Consider the following 25,451-nt stretch of genomic DNA (forward strand, 5'->3'; position numbering starts at 1 on the left):
ATGATAGTTTGTCATAGCAGCCCAAGCAGGCTGAGACAGATGAGGCCCTTATCTCCCATAGCGTGACCCCATTAGTGCTGGGCAGTGCCGGGCCTGGGCGCAGGGGAAGGCTCAGCTAAAGGCTGGTGGGGCTTGAATGTGGAGCCTGCTCTACCTCTCCCTCGCTGGGGGACTTTGACCAGTCCCTTAGTCTCAGCAGGCCTCCGAGTACATGAGGGGATGACAGGGATGATGACAACAGATGGCCCTTGACTTTGGCTACATTGGATGCCCCAAGCCCAGTATCAGTCCGCTGGGTGGATCCAATTGCCCTCAATGGCTGTGGGTCCCTGGGTGAGGTCTTCCTACAAGGGCAGGCTGTCACACTTTCACTCGAACCACGGCTTTGATTGACCAAGGAAGGTTTGGAGGTTGGGAGTTTGCCACCTCCCAGCTGTGTGACCTCAGGGACTCTGTGTGGTACAGTAAACATAGATAGATTTGGTCTTTGTCTGCAGCTCTTGCCACAGAGCTCCTAAAACCATTGGAACTTCCTGAGTGATAGAGTGATAGGAGTGTCTTCTAAAGTTCATAACAAGCCCCTTCCAACCTTATCTGAGCTTATGCTGTTGAGGTGCCTTCTGGCAAGGCCCATAGGTGGCTTCAGGATGGAGATGCTCCCAAGGAAGTGAGCCCGGGTTAGAGGGCTGGGATGCTAGGCCCTCCCTGCCTCCACCTCACCAGTGCTCCCCGCAGCTGTCCCTGAGTTGTACCCTTTCTTTCTTCTTCTTCTTTTTTTTTTTTTTTTGAGATGGAGTCTCACTCTTATTGCTTAGGCTGGAGTGCAGTGGCGTTATCTCAGCTCACTGCAACCTCCACCTTCCAGGTTAAAGTGATTCTCCCGCCTCAGTCTCCCAAGCAGCTGGGATTACCACTATGCGCCACCATGCCTGGCTAATGTTTGTACTTTTAGTTGGAGACGGGGTTTCACCATGTTGGCCAGGTTGGTCTCGAACTCCTGACCTCGGGTGATCCACCCACTTCAGCCTCCCAAAGTGCTGGGATTACAGGTGTGAGCCACCGCGCCTGGCTGGTTGTACCCTTTCTAACAAAACTGTATGGTAAGTATGGCACTTGCTTGAGTTCTGTGAGTTGTTCTAATGAATTATCAAACTTGTGTGTGTGTGTATCATGGGAACCCCAAAATTCAGTTAGCAGGACACAAGTGTAGTAGCCCGGGAACCCCATTTGTGGCTGCTGTCTGAAATTAGGGGTCTTGTGAGATTGAGCCCCTAACTTGTGGGGTCTGTGCTTACTCCAGTTACTCAGTTCAGGAATGAATTGATTTTAGGATACTCAGTTGGTGTCAGAAAAGTGGGGAATTGGGTGGTGTTGGGAAAAAAAATCCCACTTTGCTTCTCTGAGCCTCAGTTTCCTCTTCTGTAAAACAAAGGCAATAAGGCCTCCCTTGCAGGGTCAGAAGAGACAATGTGCCTGGCCCAGAGCAGATTCAGCAAGCAGCCAAGGCCCCTCCAGCAGGATTTCGTGTCCATACCTGTGAGGGCACTGGGTGGCCCGCCTCATCTGTGACGCGGACTCCAGGGAAACCAACAGTCAGGGTGGCGACGGTGGTGACTGTCCAGGCCAGCGGGTTGTAGACCGAGGCAAAGTGTCCTGCAGGCCCTGCACCTGCACACAGAGAAGAGGCTTTGCTTATGCCATGTGACTCACCTTCTGGAATGGGGTGCTCGCTGGGTGCCCCTCAGTATGAGGGACACTGAGGCAGGTGAGACGCAGCCCTCCAGAACTCCCAGGGGAGCGGGGAAGGGGGCAGGCAAACAGGTGTTTCCCACAGACACAGCGTGGGCTACATTCTGCAGTCTGGCTTCCAGGGCAGGGCAGGCAGAGGGGCTCGCAACATAAGGTGTCCGCGTTGCCCTGGAGAACTGAGGTTCTATTTGCTCCTCACACATCTCTATCAGCCTGTTTTACCAATGAGGAAACAGGTCCAGAGAAGTACAGCCACCTGCCCAAGGTGACCCAGTTTCTAAGGCCTGGTTCCAAAGCTTTGAGTGCTGGGCACTGTGAGCCAGCAGAGAATTCTCTGGAGCCCAGAGGGTCCAGTCCATTGCCTAGCCTGGCACTTGAGGGCCCTGTGATGAGGACCTGGCCTGTTTTCTGTTGCGTCCTACCAGCCCGTGTGTGTGAGCTCTGGCCACGCCCAAGAACCCCCGGATCCCTGAACCCAGCACATACTTCCAGCCTCCCTCCCTCTGCCTGGGCTGTTCCCTCTGCCGGGGACACCTTTCCTGGTCTTCTCTACCTATTCACAGCTTGGGGAAGCCTCTCCTGTGTGTCCATTGGAATGACAGCTCCTCAAAAGGCCCCACCTGGCAGTGAAGCCAGACCCCAGCTGAGAGCTCCCATTCTGCCACTGTCTCTTCCACCTGGCTGGTGTTCCTAAGGCCAGGGGGCCTTCCAGAGCCTGCAGGTTGGATGGGATTACACACAGACAGAGACAGGAGGGGAAGGGCATGTTAGGTGCTAGGGCAGTGGGCAGGCCAGAGCTGGGACACTAAGAAGTCCAAGGCAGTCAGGTGCGGTGGCTCTTGCCTGTGATCCCAGCATTTTGATAAACCAAGGTGGGAGGACCACTTGAGCCCAGGAGTTAGAGACCATCCTGGCAACATGGCGAGACTCTGTCTCTCCAAAAAAAATAAATAAATAAAACAATGAGCCAGGTGTGGTGATGCATGCCTGTAGTCCCAGCTACTTGGGAGGCTGAGGCGGGAGGATCACTCAAGCCCAGGAGTTTAAGGCAGCAGTGACCCATGATTGGCACCACTGCACTCCAGCCTGGGTGACAGAGCGAGACCCTGTCTCAGAAAACAAAAAACAAGAAGGAAGTGCAAGATGACTAAGTGCAGGCTGTGGGTGGGACCTAGGGGCCTATGCACAGAAAAGTCTCATGCAGGCGGAGGGCCGCCAACCTGTCTTCATTTGTCCAGGATCTTCCCAGTTTGGAAACCCCTCAGTCCCAGGCACACTGGCACGTGATCAGTCACTCTACACATGGGAAACCTCACAGTCAAAGAGGTTGGTCCCATGGCTGCCCTGCTGTTATCTCAGTCAAGTGGAGTTTGGGAGGGAGTGCTGGGAGCCAGGAAGGGACCAGGTCCCTGAGGACACTGGCGTACTCTCTGCAAGGCTGGGCAGCACCGGGTTCAGGTTCAATCCCTGCTCTGCTCCTTCCTACCCAAGTGGCCCTGGGCTAGCATATAACTTGAGTCTGTTTCCTTGGCTGTAAAATGAGGACAGTAACCATTCCTATTTTGTACAGATTTTGTGAGGCATTAAATTCAATACTGCACGAAGGGTATTTTGAGCTTAGTAAATGCTCAAAACATGTTAGCTGCTATTTCTGGCTCTTCTTGTAACATCACCAACCCTTCCTCATTGCACGGATGAGCAAACAGAGGCTGGGAGGACTGAAGCCACCTGTCCGAGTTCTCCCCATGGGGAAGGGCGACATGGGCAATGGGGACTCAGAGTCTGGAGCTGGGGTCATTGAGCTCCTCCCCTGACCCCCTCAGGCTCTCCCTTCATAAAGGGGCCACAGCCTCCCTGCAGGTCCTGGCTCACCCGAGCTGGCCGCGGTGGATGTCTGGGGCTGGAGCTTGTCTAGGACGATGGAGGCCATCAGCTTGCGCACGCCCAGCATCCCCGAGGCCAGGTGCGTCACGTACATGTCTCTCACCTTGGGAGACTCAGTCCCAGTGATGGCATCGTGGTGCTGGACCTGCAGCAGCCCCCGGGGGGAGGAAGAACAGGATCAGGACCTGACTCTGCGAGGCACTTACGAGGCACCTACTAGGTGCTGGCTCTCATTCTGGCTTGCCAGGTGCCAGTGGAGAAGTGGGGAGTCCCCGCCATTTTACAGAAGAGGGAACTGAGGCCAAGAGAAGCTGAGGAGATTGCCCAACGTTTCCTGCCCTTGTGGGAGCTCATTGTCCCCCATCTCTGGACCCCCTGCTCTGACGGACCCTAAAGTCACCTGATTTTTCCCACAACACAATGACATGTTCTGCCGGCAGTTCCTTTTGGGGAACTGTTACAGGGTCATGGCTGGTGCGACCCTTTTTTGGATAGGTGACCGAGGACAAGTTACAGGCTGTCTTGGGTCTGTTTTCCCATCAGTAGATAGGGGATGGGTGGAGACGGACGCTCATGAACTGGCTATTCAGTAGCCACTGCTCCAAGCAGCCTGTGCACACCAGCACATCCAGTTGCCCCACCGTCCTCCTGAGCAAGCTCGTTGTTCTCATTGTACAGGAGGGAATTAGGTCTCGGGTGGGCGTGGGAATCACGTGCCTGACGTCACACCGCTGAGCCGAGATTTGGATGCAGGCAGGGCTGTCGGACACAAATGCCACTCCACCTTGTCCTTTATCCCTCTTGCTAAACTGCTACAAAGCTTCATGAGGCCACCAGCTGGATGGATCAGGCTGTGGTCCCAGCCTTGGCCTGGGTTCACCATGTACCGGCCTTGTAACCAAAGGGAACCTCGTTTTCCCTCTGTAACACGGGGCCTCTAGTGCCCCAGGGCTGGGAGGATTGGCTAGGACAAGGCGGGGGAGGTGCGCAGCATGGGGGGTTCCAATCCTGCCACTGTGGCTAAGTGTGGTGTTACCTCGGAGACGGCCCAGCGAAGCTGCTGGAGCTGCTGCAGGGCCCAGGCGGGGTCCAGATGCCCACGGGGGGCCGGCCACATGTAGCGCGTGAACATGGACTCCCCGGCATACAACAAGGCGCTGGCTCGCCGGGCCAGTCCCTTCAGTGCACTGCGTGACGTGTAGAAGCCCGTCCAGGCCTGGAATGGTTCTGGGAGACAATGGAAGACAGTGAGCTTGAGACGGCCTGACCCAGAAGTCTGCTAAGCTCCAGCCCTGGAAGAACTGAGAAGCTAGGGCTGCAGAGGCAGCCTCTGCCAGGATCACCCAAGGAGGCAGGCTGGGCAGGCAGTGAGCCCAGGGCTTGCAGCTCCCAATTCAGGGCTCCTCCCATAGCCAGACTAGGAACTGCCCAGAAAGCCCTGGGTAGGCCCTGGGCAGGGCGGGAGAGGCAGGCTGCTGCACTGGGGCAGGTGGGGTGGGGTGCTGAAGGTTGGTGATCGGAGGCAAGCCCAGGGTGCCTAGGAAACACAGGACAGCTGTGTGAGCAAAGGGCCTGGGAGACCCAGCGGGGAAGAGGAGGAGCCAGGTGGGCAGGACCCTGCTGAGAAGGGCCTTGACCACACAAAGGCCTTCATGTGTGATGTGGGCATGGGGAGGCCAGGACAGGCATGCGTTTCAGCAGGGATTCTCTGGGCGTCCAGGGAGGATGGATGGTAGAAGGCAGCAAGGGCTCAGAGACCCCAGGGAGCCACTGTCCTGATGCAAGACAGAGAGGATGAGGATGCCCAGGGCCCATGCAGGAGGCAGGAGGGCTGAACCTCTCCAGGGAGTAGCTGTCTGTCTCAGAAGGGAGCTTCCTATTGCTTCTGCTTTCCTGCTCCTCGGGGTCTGGGATGTGCCCAGATTTGCCTTGATTCTTTGTTCTTCCCCCACTGGTCCTGGACCAGACTGGGAGGGGTGGTCACATGGCTCAGGGGACAGGCCATAGCCTGTGGGTCAGATGGGATCCTTCACAGCTTTGCAGCCATGTTGAGAGTGGGTGGTGAGGGCCGATTCCATTCAGTCTGGCAGGCGCTCCACAGCCTCAGCGATCACCACCACACCATGCCCGCCTGGACACCACGCCCACCTGGACAGAGCCACACCCAACTTGACTCGGGTGTATCCCTACCCGCTAGATGTAGCCACACCCACAGTCACTACCCCACCCACCTCACCATTAGCCATGCCCACATTAACATATCTCCTCCTGCCCTGATTACAACCATACCCACATCCATGGACATCCCCCAACCCCTGTGTGTAGCCCCACCTGCCTCCAACGTGGTGTCAACAGCAGGGGCTGGAGACTATGCAGCTCCACTGGTCACCATGCAGACCCAGAGAGGCAGGACTAACCCAGGTCATGGGTGAGTCAAGGCAGTGCCCAGGACAGAATGAGCCCTGCAGCTGGAGTCCATCTGTGGCATCTCTTTGGAAGGGAAATGTTATGGTTTGAATATCCCTCCAAAACCCATGTTAAAATTTAATTGCCATTGTGACTGTATTAAGAGGTGGGATGCTTAAGAGGAGATTAGGCTACAAAGGCTCTGCCCTCATGAACAGATTAATGTCATTGTCATGGGACTGGGATTGTTAGAAAAGCAAGTTCAACCCCCTTGTCTTAATGTCATTGTCATGGGACTGGGATTGTTAGAAAAGCAAGTTCAACCCCCGTTCTTTTGCACTCAGCCTTCAGTCATGGGTGATGCGGCAAGAAGGCCCTCTCTAGACACCAGCCCTCCACCTTGGACTTCCCGGCCTCTACACGTGTAAGCCAAAGAAATTTCGTTTCCTTATCAATGATTCATTCTGTGTTATTCTGTTATAGCAGCACCCAAAGGGCTAGGACACCAGCTGAGCCCAGCCTCTGTGCTGGGCAGGAGGCTGAGAGCGCTTCCTCTCTTTGAATTTTCACAGCAACCCAATCTATGGACAAGGCACCACAAATGTCCCCCTTTGGAGACAGGGTGGTTTCATGACTTGCACACGGCCAGGGAGTAGAGGCTCACTCACAGCCAGCCCTCTTAGCTCTCAGGCTGTGTTGCTGGTGGCCAGCCCAGTTCTGGCCTGAGGACACAGGCATGATGCACAGGAGGTGCCCAGTAATCACTGTGCAGTAATGACTGAGCCTGAGTCATCCTCAGCATCAGGAAAAGCTTCCTAGAGGAGGTTTACGTGGAACTCATGCAGGAAGAGAAGGTGGCGGAGGCTGCTCCCAGCAGGAGGCACCGCCTGTGCAAAGGCCAGAGGCAGGAAACTGCATGTGTGAGCAATGGTGAGAGGCTGAACCCTGTGGGAACCAGGGGGTGCATGTGGTGGCCAGGATGTCCAGGTGGAGTGAGCAGGTGGGGGCCAGTCTCTGCCCCTGTGCCCCACACAGGTCCTGCCTGGCACCCCTCCAGGGCTTGGAGAGCAGTGCCGAGCAGACACTGAGGTGGGCAGAGGGTACATGGACTATACTCTCCCTGCCACCAAACTACCACCCCAGCCCCTGGAAGCCTGTACCTGTGGAATAGGGCAGGAAGTCGTGGTGGTCACGGACATGCCAGGTGACATTGAGAGCATGCAGGGCACGGAAGTAGTCGCCCAGTGTGGCGTACTGCACTGAGACACCGAGCTCGGCAGTGTGGCTATTGATGTAGTCCAGCAGTGGGTCCATGTTGGCAAACTGCACCGAGGCATTGAAGAACTGCTTGTCACATCCCTGTGGGGACACGGGAGCAACACCATGTGCCGTGGGAGCAGGGCGCTCGCCCAGCAGGGGTGGGCTCATCACCGCCCCCCACCGGCTGCCCTCCCAGTCTTCAAAGTGGCCAACAGGGGCCCCAAACCAGCTCCCATAGCAGAACCCCCTGGGCATCTTGGTTTTTTTTTTTCTTTTTGAGGCAGAGTCTCACTCTGTCACCCAGGCTGGAGTGCAGTGGCTTGATCTCAGCTCATGCAACCTCCGCCTCCCGGGTTCAAGCGATTCTTCTGCCTCAGCCTCCCTGAGTAGTTGGGATTACAGGCATGCACCACCACACCTGGCTAATTTTCATATTTTAATAGAGACAGGGTTTTACCATGTTGGCCAGGCTGGTTCCGAACTCCTGACCTCAGGTGATCTGCCTGCCTTGGCCTCCCAAAGTGCTGGGATTCCAGGTGTGAGCCGCCGCGCTCGGCCCTGGGCATCTCTTGAGGCCCATCAGTGTTAGTACTTATCCAAATCATTATAATTAATGATTACTAATTATTAGAATATAATGATGAATAACAACAATAATAACCATGACTCAGTTACTGACCTTAAGCTTGCCTTCAAAAGGGCAGTCATGGATTAAGAAGGCAGGCTCTGGGGCCCGCCTGACTGGGTCTGAACGCAAATTCCACCCCTTCCTAGCCACCCAGCTAAGGAACTCTGTGGCCTCAGGAAAATTCCTTAACCTCTCTGGCCCTTCGTTCCCTCAACTGTGAAACAGATACCAGCCTGCTTCCCAGCCTCAGTGGTGCAAATTAGATGGATAAGACAAATATATCCCATGGGGCAGCGCCCAGCACATAGCAGGTACTCACTAAAGGTTAGCTGTGACGATGGCCACGACGTGCCGGGCACCGGCCTCCTGGGAACACTCCACCTCTCACCAAGCCTATGAAGCCTGCTGCTACCCTCCCCTTTTACAGCGGAGGCAACTGAAGCTCAGTGGACTGACTCTAAGGCATGCAGTGCCTGAGCCGGGAGCCAGGTTTCCAGCCCAGGCGGGGAGGAGAGCAGAGTGGCAGCTGGAGAGGCCAGTGTGGGTGAGGGTGCTTTTCCAGGTGGGGGAGGGGCTGGTAGAGTGGGAGAGGCCCAGGGGTCTGCAGGGAAGGAGGATGGAGCCACTGGACTGAGCATGGCCGCCTAGCCGGATCTGGATAGGGTGGCCCTGGGTGCAGGGGCTAGGGCTTGCACGGTGCTCCTTGGGCTGTGTTGAGGGCACAGGGCCTGGGACTCCGCCTTACCCAGGGCCAGAGGACGTGGGGTGTCTGGAACCAGGCGGCCCTCTGCTTCACGTTGGCCACCAGAGCCTCAGCATAGAGATTGATGTTGGCTGGGGTGACAGGCTCACTCATGTTGGGGTACACCCCCTCTGGGGGAGGCTTGGGGAAGACGGCCACGCCATTCCAGTAAAATCCTGACCTGTGCGAGGGCAGAAGGTTAGGGGAGAAGACACGAGCTCTGTGGACAGCCAGGGCTCATACCCAAGTCCCACATTCTCCCAGTCTTGGCACCTTGGTGCATCCTTTCACCCAGAGCCTGAATTCCCCCACTCCATGACCGACGGTGGGCCACAGATCTGTTTGCTCATTCACGCAGGCCAACTTCTTGCCCATCAGACCCCGGGTCCCAGGACCCCAAAGAGGCCAGGGCCCTGGTGAGGCAAGTGAGGCCCTGGCCTAGGGCACAAAATTTATGGGGGTGCCTCAAATCTTAGTAGTTGAGACAAATGATATTTTAATGCAGTACTTTAAAAAATTAAAATTAATGCAAAAAAGCCATGAAGAACAAAATGTCAGAGTTTTAAATAAAGACAGGCTCAGTATTTAACATCTTTCTCTGTTTGCCTTAGGCTGGGGGTGTGGAGAACCCCCAGTTAGTTAAGTGCCTTCCTTGCTCACACTGTGCAGCCTCGGGGTAACAGCCGTGGAACCCTTGTCTGGAGCTCTCCAACCTGGGCAGCCCCTTCCAGCATTCCCACCTCTGTTTCTTTTACAGACAGGGTCTCGCTCTGCTGCCCAGGCTGGAGTGCAGTGATATGATCACGGCTCACTGCAGCCTCGAACTCCTGGGCTCAGGCCATCGCCTCAGCCTTCCCAGGAGCTGGGACTACCACCATGCTCGACTTATTTTTAAATTTTGTGTAGAGACGAGGTCTTGCTCTGTGGCCCAGGCTGGTCTCAAATTCCTGGGCTCAAGCAATCCTCCCACCTCAGCCTCCCAAAGCATTGGGATCACAGTCATCAGCCACCAGCAGTCACCTCTAGCCTCACCAAGCTTTAGTCTCCCTGGTAGACTGCGGAGCGGGTTGTTGTGAGGATTAAATGCAAGTCGTTTATGGAAAGGAGCTAGAAAGAGTGCCGGGCACAGAGGAGGGCTGACAAGTGGCAGGGACCGCTAACGAATCCCGGCCGGCGTTCTTCACTGCCTTTGCCTTGCCTGGTGTCTGTCCTCTTCCAAGAGAGGCTAAGCACCTGGCCAGGGCAGAGCGTGGATTTGAACCCAGGGCCGTCTGACTGCACAGAGACCAAGGCTGGCTGCTGCCACCATGTGAAGGCTGCGGAGCCGGTGGCCTCAATCCATCGCTGGCTCCACCACTTCTGCCAGCTGTGGGACCTGGGGTGGGCTGCCGTGCCTGTTTCTCCTTCTGTAAGATGGAGCACTCACAGCATCTCGGTCAGGGGGCCGCTGCGAGGGTCTATGAGATATCACAGGGAGAATGCTCGGAACAGGCCCTGGCTCATGGTGGGTGCTTGGAACAGCGAGCCAGGAATGTGCATGTGGGCCCACTGCCTACCCTCTCTGCCCCCAGGGGGTCCTGGTCCATGGCTCCATACTCCTGGTCCCCACTCAGTCTTCACCCAAAGCCTTCTGGGGAAGAAGGTGTACAGCGAGGCTAAAGTCCCATGTACTTCTTGACATCTGAGCCTTGAAGGCCCCCGGGGGTCTAGGAGTCCCCTGCTGTCACCTGGTAGCTTCCACCAGCAGAAAAGTCCTCTTGTCTAGCTCTTCCACTATCAGTCGGACCCGCTGCACCCCACCTGGTCCTTCACACAACAGTTTCCACCTCCCTGCCAGCTGGTGAACTTATTCAGATGAGCCACTCACGTCCTCTGCAGGAGCCGGAGGGCACCTGCCCCCTTGCTGCTACACAGCTGCCCCTGCGTGTTCAGTCTGCTCCACAGTGCACCCCCATGGGGCCTCGGCGTGCAGGGTGTGAGCTGTGATTGTATGTGACAAACAGAAACTGCTGTGGATGTCACCTGTGCTGGGTAGGGTGGTGTGTATTCAACCATCTACCGTTTAGGGTGAGGACCCCTCCCTCACCACGGGGTGAATAGGAGGTGATTGGACAGGGGCAGCTCTGCAAGACAAGGATGAGCAGCGATGTATTCCCGGGGCTCTGCAGGCCCCTCCCTCTCCCACTATTCCATGCTTTTTTTTTTTGAGATGGAGTCTCATTCTGTCACCCAGGCTGGAGTGCAGTCACAATCTTGGCTCACTGCAACCTCCACCTTGCAGGTTCAAGTGATTCTTCTGTCCCAGCCTCCTGAGTAGCTGAGATTACAGGCACCGCTGCCACGCCTGGCTAATTTTTGTATTTTTAGTAGAGACAGAGTTTTACCAGGTTGGCCAGGCTGGTCTCAAACTCCTGACCTCAAGTGACCCACCTGCCTCGGCCTCCCAAAGTGCTGGGATTACAGGCATGAGGCAGCGCACCCAGCGAAGATCTCATCCTTTAAACAATCCTCTGTTGGGACAGGGACTCATAACAAGAAGCAATTCGGAGTCACACAGAACTGGAGTCAAATCCTGCCTCCCCTACTTACCAGCTGGGTGACCCTGATCTGGTCACTTACCCTCTCTGAACCTCAGTTTCCATATCTGTAAAATGGGGTTGATAACCCCACCCACTCTGTTGGGGAGGCTTAAGAATGGGAAGCCGTGTGTGGAAATGCTTAAGGAGCTCGTCAAAAACTGCAGAATAGGGCTGGGCACGGTGGCTCATGCCTGTAATCCCAGCACTTTGGGAGGCTGAGGCAGGTGGATCATCTCAGGTCAGGAGTTTGAGACCAGCCTAGATAACATGGTGAAACTCCATCTCTACTAAAAAGACAAAAATTAGCTGGGCGTGGTGGTGGGCGCCTGTAATCCCAGCTACTCAGGAGGCTGAGGCAAAAGAATCGCTTGAATCCAGGAGGCGGAGGTTGCAATGAGCCAAGATGGCGCCACTGCACTCCAGGCTGGGCGACAGAGCAGAAACTCTTGTCTTAAACAAACAAACAAAAACAAAACCGCAGAAGAGCTGCAGGGGCTGGGCAGACCCTGCTGTCTGAGATCCCAAAGGCACTGCGGAAGGGCACGTACCTATTGGAGAAAGGGATGTGGGATGGGGTGCAGTAGCTGTACTGGTCCATGATGTGCGTGAAGATTTCCTGCTGCTCTGAGAGGGATGGCGACCCTCGCCACACGAACTGCAGCCCCTGCAAACCGAGGAGGAGAGTGAGGCTGGAGGGGCCATGTGGCTGCCCCAGCTCCACTTCCCTCAGCCCCATCTGGGTGTCTCCTGCCTGTCCTCACCTCGGCCCTCCCTCAGTGGTTCAGGGACGAGATCTCCCCTGCCGTTTCCTGTCTAAGACTGGCTGTGGGATTTGCCCTCTGGAAGCCGTGCTCATTCACCCCACTCACTCCTCAATGCAGGATTTTCTCTGCCAAAGCCTATAGAATCAGCACCTTCTAACTCTGCTTGAACGCCCCCAGATGCAGGAAGCTCATTACTTCTCACCAAGTGTGTAGTTTATTTTTTTATTTTTTTTTGAGACGGAGTCTCACTCTGTCGCCCAGGCTGGAGTGCAGTGGCATGATCTCGGCTCACTGAAACCTTCACCTCCTGGGTTCAAGTGACTGTCCTGCCTCAGCCTCCCGAGTAGCTGGGATTACAGGCGCCTGCTACCACGCCCGGCTAATTTTTGTATTTTTAGTAGAGATGGGGTTTCGCCATGTTGGCCAGGCTGGTCTCGAACTCTTGACCTCATGTGATCCACCCGCCTCACTCAGCCTCCCAAAGGGCTGGGATTACAGGCATGAGCCACTGTGCCCAGCTGTAAATGGGGTCTTTACAGAAGTAATCAAGTTAAAATGAGTTCATTAGGGTGGGTCCTAATACAATAGGATGGGTGTCCTTAGAAAAAGGGAAAATTGAGACACAGACATGCACACAGGGAAGATGATACGGGGCACTGGGAGAAGCGGGACATCCACAAGCCAAGGAGAGAGGCCTGGAGCAGCTCCTTCCCTCGCACCTTCAGAGGGAGCATGGCCCTGTCGACACCTTGGCCCTGGACGTGCAGCCTCCAGAACCGTGGGACAATATGTTTCTATTGCTTAAGTCACCAGTCTGTGGTCCTTTGTTATGGCAGCCCCAGCAAATGATGACACCATCCCATAAGGTTGCTGTGAGGGTTAAAAGAAATGCAGGATGAAGGTAGGCACCAGTGGCTCCCGCCTGTAATACCAGCACTTTGGGAGGCTGAGGTGGGTGGATCGCTTGAGACCAGGAGTTTGAGACCAGCCTGGCCAACATGGTGAAACCCCGTCTCTACAAGAAACACACAAAAAATTTAGCTGGGCGTGGTGGTGCTCACCTGTAATCCCAGCTACTTGCGGGGCTGAGGCACAAGAATCGCTTGAACCCGGGAGGCAGAGTTTACAGTGAGCCAAGATTGTGCCACTGCATTCCAGCCTGGGCGACAGAGCAAGACCCTGTCTCAAAAAGAAAGAAAGAAAGAAAAGAAAAGAAAAAGAAATGAAGGATGAGTAGGGCCTGGTACCAGGCCTGACACTCCCAAGGGCACAACCGAAGGCAGCGTCTACCAAGGTCGTTGTTGCTACTTAAGTATCGTAATAGTTGCCCACACACCTGAAGAACCACAGCATCTCTGCTAACTGTTCTCCCAGCTAAACACGCCCTGCCATTCCTCTGGTTGTCAACTCCTGCTTACTGAGTGCCATTCTGCTCTAGTCCCTGTGGGAGGCCCACAGAAGGGGTCAGCCCTGCCTCAGGCCCAGCTGATGGGGATAGGGGTCTGGAAGCAGGAGGCAGCCAAACTGCCTGCAGCTCTGTGAGAAGCTGGGCGTACAGGGAGGGGGGTCCTCCTGGTGGGGGAGGCTACAACAGCAAAGGCTAGGGGACAGCCCGCTGGTCTACGCAGCTACCAAGAATTCCCGAACACTCTGGCATAGAGCAGCAGCTTTCTACCATGCTCTGATCCAAGGAAGGAAGGGAGGAGCAGTCGCTGGGCAGCAGCAGGCACGGCACACCACTCACCCGGGCCTCCTGCATGGCTGCCTTCAGGTCGTAGTCGATCCGGGAGCCGAGGTGGGCGTTGAAGCCCGCCAGCGCGAATAGGGTGGGGGTCGTGGCAGAGGCGCCAAATGGGTCAACGTGCCAGGAGAACTGTGGCCGGATCCCAAATGTTTCATAGAGAAACCCGTGTCCTTCTGCAAAGACAGCATCACCCTGCTGGTGCCTGGAGGGTGGGCCTGTGCCTCCCAGCCCCACGCTCACCCAGGGGAACCTGCCTGTCCAGTGGGTTGCAGTGCCAGCAAGGTCATGCTGAACTGCAGAGGCGAGGGTATTAATTATTAACTTTTAATCATGGTGAAGTACATATAACATACAATTTACCACCTTAATCATTTCTAAGTGTATAGTTGAGTAGCGTTAGTACATTCACACCGTTATACAACCACCACCACCATCCTTTTCCAGAACGTTCTCCTCTTCCCAAATTGAAGCTCTTGTCCTCATTAAATACTAACTCCCTCTGCCCCTCCCCAAGCCCCTAGCACCCCCATTCTACTCCCTGACTCCATGAATTTGACAACTCTAGATGTCAGTGGAATCACACAGCATTAGTCCTTCTGTGACTGGCATATTTCACTCTGCATAATGTCCTTAAGGTTCCTGCATGTTACAGCATGTGCAGGGGTGAGGATTTTTGTGTGAACTTGGATAGAGCACTGATTTTGATGATGCTATGGAGGTCTTGGACATCACCAACAATAAAAGGTTAAAAGTGAACTTCAAACCTAAGTGTGTGGTGGTTCAAAAGATGTCCAAGGCCAGCAATGTGGCTTATGCCTGTAATCCTGGCACTTTGGGAGGCTGAGGTGGGAGGACTGCTTGAGCCCAGGAGTTTGAGACCAGCCTGGGCAACAGAATGAGACCCCATCTCTACACATGCACACAAAATTTTAAAAAATTAGCCAGGCGTGGTGGCACATGTCTGTAGTCTCAGGTACTTGGGAGGCTTGGTGGGAGGATCACTTGAGCTCAGGAGGTTAAGGCTGCAGTGAGCCATGATCCCACCACTGCACTTCAGCCTCGGTGACAGAGTGAGACTGTCACAAACAAACAAACAAACAAAAAAGAAAAGACATCCATAAATCATTGCTACTTCTTCAAGAGATGAGGCTTAGGGCCTAGAGGGTGGCCAGACTCAGTGACTCACTTCTAACAAACAAAAGGAGGCAGAAGTACCTGTGTGTCCCTGAGGCGAGAAGGTGCAGGGCATGTAGCTTCTACTGTGGCCGCTCTTGCCTGCTCTCCTGGGTCACTGCTCTGGGAGGCCAGCCGCTGTGCCATGAGCAGTCACATGGCAAGGCACCAAGGCCTCCTCTCACAGCCACAGGAGCCAGCCTGGAGTAGACCCTCCAGCCCCAGTCCAGCCCTCAGATGTCACTGCCCCACCTGACTCCTTGACAGCAACTTCTCAAGAGATCCTGAGCCAGAATCCCCTGGCTAAGCCACTCCTGAGCTCCTCACCCATAGGAGCTGTAGATACGAAATGCTTGTTTTCAGAAGCCCCTGAATTTGGGGGCGATTTACTACATGGAAATAGATCATGAATACAAAGGGCTCCATGCCAGAATCACCCAACCATTCATTTATTCATTTATTACTTAAGAGCCACCATAGTAAACCAGATATTGGGTTCAGTGCTGCAGGGAGAAAGAAAACCCCAGACTTGTATAAGGCATTGATTAATGTTCCCCAAGTCCTTCCCCGAAATATAATGTTTTTAACACCTTGAGAGATGGGTGTTATAATCCACACTTTAAGACTGGTGAACAACACCTCAGAGAACTCTCATAACTGATCTGGAGTCAAACTGCCTTTCACTGACGAACTCGCAGTCCTGGGGACCCTGGCTGAGGCTCAGACGATGCCTGGGATGCGGGGAACAAGCAGCGGTCAGACCCATGAGTAAGGCCAAGACAGGGCAGGGGGTGACTGTGGGAGGTGAGGGGTGGGGCTGGTGTCAGGGGCACAGCGGAGGTGACAGGGGATCAGGAAGAGCTTGGACTAGGATGTGGGCGGAGGCTGTGCATGTGTAAGCAGAGGATGGAGAAGGAGCAGCCAGAGGGTCGGGGGAGCACAGGGGGAGTGCTAGCTGCAGGATGAAGGAGGGCAACAGCACAGTGCTGAGAGGAGCCAGGAGCTCTGGAAGGTGCGGCCTCGCACCAGACAGGGCAGCCAGTGGGGGCAGGCTGACGGCTGCCAAGTCAGCACCCCTTCTTCACTGGCAGAACCTTCCCTCTGTTCAGGGGGCACTATGCCCAGCCTCAAGGGATGAATCACAGTTGATCTAAGCCAAATGTGGCACGCTCACTCCCTCCTGTCAGATACTTGTTCTCTCAGTCTGTCTGCCAGCTGGAGGAGCATTGTTAAGTAATGAACTGGGTGGGAGGCCATCAAGCTGAGCCGGCTCCAGGCCTCGGGTTCCTCCCTCAGCAAACCCAAATCCAACTCAGTGTAAACAGGAAAACAGAACTTAAGCTTGACCCATCGGAAACTGCCAACCAACCTCTAATGAGGGACTGTTCACTGTAGGCAATTGTTTTCTTTGTCTTACTTTCAGGAGCACCTTATAGAAGTTTCTCCCTCATATTCCCTTAGTGGAGCCCTGAACGGCTCACAGTCTAGTACTTCCTGATTCAGGAATCACTGTTGGTTCAAATAAATGCTAACATTTTAGCGTGTCTGTTTATCCAACAGAATAGACCATGGGTATAGAGAGCCCCCTCTCTTCCTTTTACTGCCTTGACTGTGGTGTCTGGTAACATGATGCCTGGAGCTATGGCAGCCATCTTGTGACCACAAGGGTAAGGACACGAGAATCACAGATAACAAGGTACTGCAGAACCAGTCCCAAACTATCCCCATCTTGTTAAGTAAACAGTAAATGTTCTTAAGACTCAAGTCGCTTTGTTACAAGTAGTTAGACAAGCATGAGTCGGGCAGGGGAGGGCTCTTCCCCCACCCATTAGGAATGTTGGGTGATGGTTTGGCAATTATCATATTGCCTCTCTAAAAGTAACAAATTGGCAGCCAGCACTAGGGAGAGGGCATTTCCTGATGGTCCACTAACGTGTTAATTGAATGCAGGTGCCAGGGAGACACAACATCCCAGGCATGTGGATTAAGAGACAAAATGGTGGAGTTTGACCCTCCAGGGGCACTCCACTGGAAAAGGGAAGAAAGGGTCAGATAGGCATGCATGCAACTTCCTAAACACACTGCGTGTGCTTACCTCCCAAGGGTAAGGAGGTCACTGTGTGTGTGGGTAGCCCAGCCTAAGGGAAGAATCATGGGAAAGGGGACCAACCTATAAAGTCCTAGGATCAAGGATCAACACAGCACTTGACCTTCACGTGCCCACTTGGGACTCTTCCAAGCATACTTTCCTTTCTTTCTTGTTTTAAAGCCTTTTTAAATAAACTTCCACTTCTGCTCTGAAACATGCCTCAGTCTTGTTTTCTGCCTTATGCCCCTCAGTTGAATTCTTTCTTCTGAGAAGGCAAGAACTGAGGTTGCTGCAGACCTGTACGGATTAGCTGTTGGTAACTTGGGTACCTTCCACCAGTAACAGCTTTACTCAGGTTTTCTGGCCCTCTAGCAGAAAGCATTCCTGAGACTTCAGAGTGATTCATGACCAAAACTGTTAATTGGCCTCTGATATACATTCTGTCCTTCTTCCTTTTAGTATCAGAACCACACACTCCTTCTTGGTTTTAGCAGGGCACATGGACTCCCAGCCAGAGACTATATTGGTCAACATAGTGGACCCCATCTTAAAAAAAAAAAAAATTGAAGAGACAATTTAAGTGTGTTTTTAATACTGCTGGGGGCCGGGCTTGGTGGGTAACGTCTGTAATCCTAGCATTTTGGGAGGCCAAGGTGGGCGGATCACTTGAAGTCAGGAGTTCAAGACCAGCCTGGCCAAAATGGTGAAATCCCCATCTTTACTAAAAATATGAAAATTAGCTGGGCATAGTGGTGCATGCCTGTACTCCCAGCTACCCAGGAGGCTGAGGCATGAGAATTGCTTGAACCCGCAAGGGAGAGATTGCAGTGAGCCGAGATTGCGCCACTGCACTCCAGCCCGAGTGACAGAGTGAGACTCTGTCTAACTACAACAACAACAACAACAACAACAACAACAACAGCAGCACTGCTGGAAGGAGTCAGACAGACCAGAGAAGGTGGAAGAGAGTCTGTGACACAGGAGAGGGATCGCTGATTGAGTGGGAGGGGAGTGGGGTTGGGGTGCAGGGCTTAGAGCTTGGGTTTGAATGGCCAGGACAGCAGTGGTCATCCAGGATGGCCCAAGGTGTCTCCTTGACTCTCGCCTGGACCCTGTGCCTCTCAGCAGCTCTGAGGCAGGAGCTGGGCTCTCTCCCCTCAGGACAGGGGCGGGGGTTCTTTCCCGCTGGCACCTGCCACTCTGCGGGGCCTCCGCTGAACATCCCAGCTGCAAAGGTGTCCCTTCAGGGAGGGTCACGAAAGCTCTTACCCCCGGGGGCTGCTGCCCACACCCAGCTTTTCCCTGTCACTGCAGTGCTGGGAACAAATGCTTTTCCCCTCACTAGAAATGTCACATCTAAAATTAAGGTGGTGTTGGCGTGCCTGCCGGGAGCAGGAGTTGGGGAGGTAAAGGCTGGAAAGGTGAGCTCACGGGCAGGCCCGGCGTCCCAGGCCCTGGCGGGCAGCCAGGCGTGGGTCTTGGTTGAGGAGATGCTTTGGCACCCCAGATACCCCAAGAAGAAGGTTAGAGGTCTAGAGGCTGCGCCAGCCTGATCCTGTCTTCCTTTGCTGTCCAGGGCCTGTCCTGAGGCAGGGGCTCCACCAAGGTGAGATGGAGATGAAGGGCCTGGGAGCAGTGAGGGGTGATCCAGCCTCTCTCACTCCAACATATCTGAGAAAACCAGCCCAGTGTGGACACAATTCACAGCCAGAATGCCTGGCACATCTAAGATGGGCGGTCTGAAGAGGCCACCCACACACTCTTCCCCCGCCCTACGGACTACAAGTTAAGGCAAGAGCCCAGGCCAGGCACACGTGGGTTTGAGCGCCAGTTCTGCTCCCTACTGCATACAAACCCCACACCTCTCTATACCTCAGTTTCCTCATCTGTCAAATGGGGCTGTGAACAGTACCACCTGCTACCAGGCTGTTCTGAGGCAACTAAGAGCACATAGGAAAGCGCTTGGCTCAGCCACAAGTAACCTTCCCGACTTGGCTGGGCTAGAATCAGATCTGGGTCCCATCACTTAGCTGGTGGTGGACACATTTGGATAGCATTTGAGCCTCAAACTTCTTTACGAATAAGCATTTGTAAGATTACCCGTCTACCAGATTGCCCTGAGGACGAAAAAAATACGTGTACATCTTGTACCTAGAACAAGGTGGTTATCATGAGAGGAACCCACATGTCCGTCCCCTGAGAGCCCCATGAACTTGGACAGGTTTGGAAATGGAGCCTCACGGCATCCGCTCTCTCTCGTGTCTCTGGGGGCTCTTCCTGCCCCAGAGCGACACAGCCTGAGGTTCCCTGGGGCTTCCAGTTGCCAGGGCAGACCTGCAGGGTCAGCACTGGGGTATCAGCACTTAGGCATGGTGGGCTGAGGCCAGAGGCGAAGTACCCCAGCGGTGGGTACCCTCAGGGCAGGGCAGTTCAGCGCCCACCCCTTGCCCAGCCTTGCCCAGCCTTGCCCAGTGAGCAGTGCTCTGGGCCAGACCCTATGCTGGGTGCTGAGATGAGTCAGATGGGGGTCCCTGACAGGGGCATCTTGAGGTTCAGTGGTTGGGGGGAAGGTGACACAAAACTGCAGAGACTCAGGTATTTCCCACGGGAGGGGCTTCTCAGCTGTGTTTTGAGGAGGAGGGTAGAGAACGAGGGGGAACACTGCATGAAATGGCACAGGTAAGAAACGGCCCCAGAGCCTCCTCGCTGGCGCAGGGCAGGAGGCAGGTGGGGGACACGCCTACAGCATCACATGTGCCCTGACAGTGGGTCTGTGAGGGGGTGTGGGGGAAGTCTGTTGGGATGGATCCCTTGCCCATACTTCACACGAGGGAGTGAAAGAGCAGGCGCTGTGGAGTCAGGGAGCCACAGCAGGCAGCTGAGGGCAAGGTGCTCACTCTGAGCCTCGTTCTCCTCCCCTGTTACCTCTGGGCCTGTGAGAATGCATGGGGACAAGCAGGGGCTGAGCTTCTGGCCGCAGGAGGAGCTCTGTCTGTAGGGCTGTGTCCATCACACCTCCTTCTCATGGAAGGGCAAGTCTGGGGCTTGAGCAAAGTCCAGATGTAAGGCAATAAGAAACTGAGACAGGGGAACACTCCAGATTACAGAAGAGAAAAGGGAGAGTGCCAAAAACATCCTTTGATAACACTGCACTCCGCCTGGGTGTTTTACAAATGGGGAAATCAGGGCCCATGCTGTAGTGGAGTGACTGTGGACTTGGAGCTTCAGTCCCTAGGCCTGGACTCAAGTCCTGGCCATTTGCCCTGGAGAGAGTCACTGCATTTCTTTGGGTCTCAGTTTCTATGTCTGCAAAATGAGACTGGGCATCACCATGCCTCACCATCAGCCTGCCAGTAGGATTGGCTGGGGTGTCACTGTGAAAGGCATTTGGTAAGCGGTGAGTAGAGTGCCCCACAGCACTGTGGGTGTTGGTGCTGAGGACGGTGGACACGATGGTGAGGGACCTGGTCGTGGTGGTGGTGGTGATGATTGTGGAGGTGATGGTAGTAATGGATGTGGTGATGGTGGTGGTGACAGTGATGGGTAGTGATGGTGGTGATCATGGTGACAGTGTTTTGGGGGTGGTGGTGGTGACGGTAGTGGTAGTAACGATAGCAGTAGTGGTGGTCATAGTGGTGGTGAAGGGTCGTGGTGATGGTGATGGTGGTGGTGGTGGTAGTTGTGGTAGTTGTGGTAGTTGTGGTGGTGGTGGTGGTAGTTGTGGTAGTGGTGGTGGTGGTGGTGGTGGTGGTAGTGATGATGGTGGCAGTGGTAGTGGTGGTGATAGTAGTGATGGTGGTGGTGTGGTGGTGATGGTAGTGGTAGTGATGGTCTTTGTGGTGGTGAAGGGTGGTGGTAGTGATGTGGTGGTGATGGTAGTAGTAATGGTCATTGTGGTGGTGAAGGGTGGTGGTAGTGATGGTGGTGGTGGTGGTGGTAGTGATGGTCATTGTGGTGGTAAAGGGTGGTGATAGTGATGGTGGTGGTGGCAGTGGTGGTGGTGGTGTTGGTGGTGGTGGTGATGGTCATTGTGGTGGTGAAGGGTGGTGGTGGTGATGGTGATGGTAGTGGTTGTGATAGTAGTAGTAATGGTCGTTGTGGTGGTGAAGGGTGGTGGTAGTGATGTGGTGGTGATGGTGGTAGTGATGGTCGTTGTGGTGGTGAAGGGTGGTGGTAGTGATGGTGGTGGTGGTAGTGGTGGTGGTGATAGTTGTAGTGATGGTCACTGTGGTGGTAAAGGGTGGTGACAGTGATGGCGGCAGTGGTGGTGGTGGTCGTGGTGGTGGTGGTAGTGGTGATGGTAGTGGTAGCGATGGTCACTGTGGTGGTGAAGGGTGGTGGTGATGGTGGAGGTAGTGGTGGTGGTGGTGGTAGTAGTCATGGTCATTGTAGTGCTGAAGGTGGTGGTGGTGGTAATAACGAAGGTGGTGATTGTGATGGAAGGCAGCAAACATTTACTGAGCATTTACTAGGGAACCCACATCCTACCAAAGTGCTTTATTTGAATTATCCCAATTTAATAGTCACAACAACCCTTTGAGGTAGGTATTACCATCAAACTCGTTTTATCTATGAGGAAACTGAAGTTACATTCCTTTCCAGGGTCACAGAGGAGGGAATTGGCAGAGCCAGGGTATATTGAGACCACCTGACTCCAGAATCCATGCTCTTAACCCCCATGTTCAACTCCTCGGTGAGGCATGAATACGGCACTAGCAAATCACTGTTTTCATTGGTTAACATTCCCCCACCCCACTAAGAGGGGCAGACAGAGCTCAGAACCTGGGGGTTCCCATACCACGTCCCAGTCCCACTGGAGGTCCTGAGGGACCCTGGGTGCAGGGTAGGGTGGCCAAACCTGTGAGCTGCAGGATCTGGTCATCAAGGTGCGTCACGGCCTCGTCATGCATGACCTGGCCTCCGATGACAAATTCCAGGCGTCCTTCCTCTAGGAGCTGGCGGACCTTGACATGGGCAGGCAGAGAGAAAAAAGCCAGTTACAGCTCCTGAGCATGGCTGGGTCTGTGGGGGACACGCTTACAGCGCCACTCCTCACCCTTGCTTACTCTGCAAAAGCAGGGCAGTGTCTGTCCTAGTCCACACTGTGTCTCCACCACCTAGAAATCACGCAGCCCTCAGGGGGCATTTGAGATATATATTTGTATATATAAGATTTTCTGAAATCTTATTTTATTAAATAATTCTAAACTTTAGAAAAGTTTCAGAAATAGAACAAAGAGCTCCCACATCCTTTCCCAGGGTTCACTCATCACTACCGTTTTTAACCTATTTGCTTAACACCCCCGTCTCTACACACATAACACCTCTATTCCACCTTTGCTGCTAACCAAGTTAGCAACAGCATGCCCTTGATGCTACGCACGTCAGTATGTGTACACACAGCTGTTTATAGGTGGTGCCTTTGGTTTTTTCTTAAGGTACACTATTTGTAGATCATTCACTCAACTAATGTTAACTGAGCACCTAGTACACAACCGGCACTGTTCAGGCACTGGGGGTTCAGCAGTGAATGAAGCAGGCAAAAATTCCTGCCTCCAGGGAGCCCCGCCACAAGTTTCCTGCCCAGGTCTTCACTGGGCCATGAAGGCCATGCTTCTCTTTGAGGGCTAGGAGACAGACCACTGGGTTTGGTGGGGTCCACCTGAAGAAGCATGGGCCGCCCACAGGATACCCTGGAAAGGCCTGCCTCGAGTCAGGCATGCCTGGCCCAGAATCCCACCTGCCGCTTACAAGCTGTGTGACCGCAGGCCAGTAGCCTGCCCTCTCTGAACCTGGAACATCTCTTTAACTCAAGGTAACAACCCCACTATCTGGCAGCATCAAGTGGCCATTGGATGTCCGGCTCCTTCCCGTGACTCTGGTGGGACCTGGTAGACACCCTGCTCTCTCTTCTCGGCTTCACTCCCTTGAGCAAGTCACTTGGCATCTCTGAACTTTATGTTCAGCAACTGTTCTGAAGGCAGGTGGATACCGGGGAGGAAACTAAGAACCCCCAAATATCGTCCTGGGTGCTCACACCAGGGCTTCAACCTTGGCATGACCTCTCTGCAATGGGGCGATCACCCCCGCTTAATGGAAGTGGAATGTGCGGTTCACAGAGGCTAGTCGTGTCCCCCGGTGCGGGGGCAGGATGGGACCCAGGCTGCCTCACTGTGCAGCGGGGACTCTGACTCTCCATCCTGTATGAAGTAACCTGCTGCCTACCCTCGAACCACAGGGACTGTCGCATCCTCATCAAGGGTCATCAGACCCCGGGCCCAGGGGGCCAGGCAGCTAACACAAATGAGAGAAGAGGGTGAGGGCTCGGGGACACCAGGGATGCCTGGTGTCAGAAGGCACTGCTGACTTAGTGCCAGCTGGCATGGAAGTGCACACCTGTGTTGCCAGAGCTGGCAGTTTTTTCAAGAATAGACAGAAATTCAGGATTAAATTGAAAGCAGTCTCTCCCAGGCATGGAACTGACCATAAACTTTGATCTAAACAAGGCTTGTGAACAGCCCGGTGGGGTTTTGGCCCCGTGGTTTACGCCAGCCTGGCCCTGGCTAGAACTGCCCCATTGAGTTTTCCGCCTGGGTCTTCGCCAGGCCACTGGGCCAGCTGAGTCACCTGGTGACCTCGTTACCTGGTGTTTCTGCTGGTCCGAGGCGACGCCATCCCACCACAGCCGGAAAAACTCCTGCTCTACGGCGATGAACCGGCGCTGCTGGCCGCGGGCCAGCTCTTCCACCACTGAGGTGTAGACATTGGCGGCGTACGCCTGCATGCTTTCCTGGGGGAGGGGACAGCATCACACCAGCCCCTGTCCAACAAGACCAAGTGTCTCTGGGGCCCCTGGCATTCGCTGGGTGTGTCTGCACAGAGTTGGGGGCTCTGTCCTTCCTTCCCTGCTGCTCACTCACCACACAGCTATTAGGCACCCGCTCCACACCAGGCTCTCCCCACTGGATGGGATCGTGCTCTCCTGGGGGAGAGGGATGGGGAAACAGACACCCTGCATGGGCAGAGACACGTGCCCTCCCAGCCCAGGGGTCAGGGACAGCTTCCCAGAGGGGTGAGCAAGCTGGGCCCTGAGCGTGCAATTGGGGGGTTGGGCCCTGAGTGTGCCATTGAGGGGCAGCACAGGAAAGTCTTAGGGCCCACTGGGGATGTGGTCCAGTGACCCCAAAAGGCCTGCTGGGTCTGAAATGATGAAAGCTGGTGCTGAGAGGAGCTCCCCAGGCTGTCCCTGAGGTCCAGCCGTCTGCCTCCCCAAGGCTGGGAGCTCCAAGGACCAGAGCTGCGGTGTGTTCCCATCCGAGTCCCCAGGGCCCTGCACTCGGGGTGCCCACAGAGCGCTTAAATGAATGGAAGAAGCACCGAGCAGGGAGCCAGGAGGCGTGGGACTTATTCCCGGGTGACCTTGGGCAAGGCACCAACCCTTTCTGGGCCTCGGTTTCCTCCTCTGGAAACTGGCTGGAGTGGGCATGCTTCCCCTACCCTTCACAGATGGGGAAACTGAGGCTCAGGGACCAAAGCCCCTCGCCCAAGATCCTGAGCACAACCAGGAGGTGACCATAGGTCCACCTTCACCCCTGTCCTGGGGTGCGGAGAACGCTGAGCTGGCTTCCAATATTCAGCCCTGCAGGGGACCAGCCCGGCCCCTTCCCAGCGGGCACCTGACATCCACATGCTCTGAAGCCAGCCCCACCCTCTCCTGCTCCAGGCTTCCCTGGGAAATGGGTTACTGCTGTCAACCCCCACGCTCCTCCCCAGCCGGGAATGCAGGGGCCCCTCCAATCTGCAACACCTCCAGAAGGGGTAATGGGGGTTCAGAGGCAGGAAGTGACTGGCTCGAAGTTAGCGACGCAACCAGTCAATAGCAGCGTGGGGTCCTGAACCCACTGAGCCTCCTTCTGCGACGGCATCAGGCCCCGGGACACAAACCCACACTTGGATTCCGCGGGGAGAGGGAAGCTGCAGCCTTGGGGGCGCGCGGGGCGTCGTCGGCACCTACCTGCACAGTGTAGACCCAGCCCACGTCCATGTGGCTGTGGGGCACCACGAAGACCTGGATGGGGTCGGCGGACTGGACCCCCGGCGGTCGCAACAACAGCAGCGGTGCCAGCAGCGGCAGCCAGCTAAGCTGCCCCATCCCTGCGGCTGGCCGGGAAGGAGCCTGACCCACTTCCGGGTCCGCGAGGGGCGGGGCGACCGCGCGGGCGGGGACGCGGCCCATTGGCTGCGGACGGGGGCGGGGCCCATTGGCAGGCGGCTGGACGCCCACTCCGGGAAGCGCGGGAAGGGTGAGCTGGAGGCGCCGGGCCCGCGGGGGCGCAGGGCGCCTGCTCTTTGCGGTTTAGCTTTCCATCCCCGTCTCCAGCTTCCTGGCCTTCCCCCCGTCCAGCCTTTCAGCCCCATCTCACTAAAGCCTGC

General features: G+C 55.1%; 1 protein-coding gene across 4 annotated transcripts in view; it reads right to left on the reverse strand.

The window, feature by feature from the left end:
* Nucleotides 1–25,214, reverse strand: part of MAN2B2 (mannosidase alpha class 2B member 2) — a 47,053-nt gene extending 21,839 nt beyond the window's left edge. For 3 of the 4 annotated variants that reach the window (XR_004437798.1, XM_033213694.1, XM_033213696.1), the window contains exons 1-10: nucleotides 25,033–25,214; nucleotides 23,662–23,808; nucleotides 21,877–21,982; nucleotides 13,757–13,929; nucleotides 11,797–11,912; nucleotides 8,673–8,850; nucleotides 7,200–7,398; nucleotides 4,670–4,860; nucleotides 3,622–3,778; nucleotides 1,535–1,668 (exon numbers count right to left, since the gene is read on the reverse strand). Coding sequence is in view for 3 of the 4 variants with exons in the window: in XM_033213694.1 (XP_033069585.1) it covers nucleotides 1,535–1,668; nucleotides 3,622–3,778; nucleotides 4,670–4,860; nucleotides 7,200–7,398; nucleotides 8,673–8,850; nucleotides 11,797–11,912; nucleotides 13,757–13,929; nucleotides 21,877–21,982; nucleotides 23,662–23,808; nucleotides 25,033–25,170 (1,539 nt within the window). In the remaining variant the exon portion in view is untranslated. The remainder of the gene's footprint in view (nucleotides 1–1,534; nucleotides 1,669–3,621; nucleotides 3,779–4,669; nucleotides 4,861–7,199; nucleotides 7,399–8,672; nucleotides 8,851–11,796; nucleotides 11,913–13,756; nucleotides 13,930–21,876; nucleotides 21,983–23,661; nucleotides 23,809–25,032) is intronic. The other variant, XM_033213695.1, reaches the window with a different exon arrangement.
* Nucleotides 25,215–25,451: the final 237 nt, after the last annotated feature.

Source organism: Trachypithecus francoisi, unplaced genomic scaffold (genome assembly GCF_009764315.1).
Source record: "Trachypithecus francoisi isolate TF-2019V2 unplaced genomic scaffold, Tfra_2.0 Lachesis_group1, whole genome shotgun sequence".
Classification (NCBI taxonomy): Eukaryota; Metazoa; Chordata; class Mammalia; order Primates; family Cercopithecidae; genus Trachypithecus; species Trachypithecus francoisi.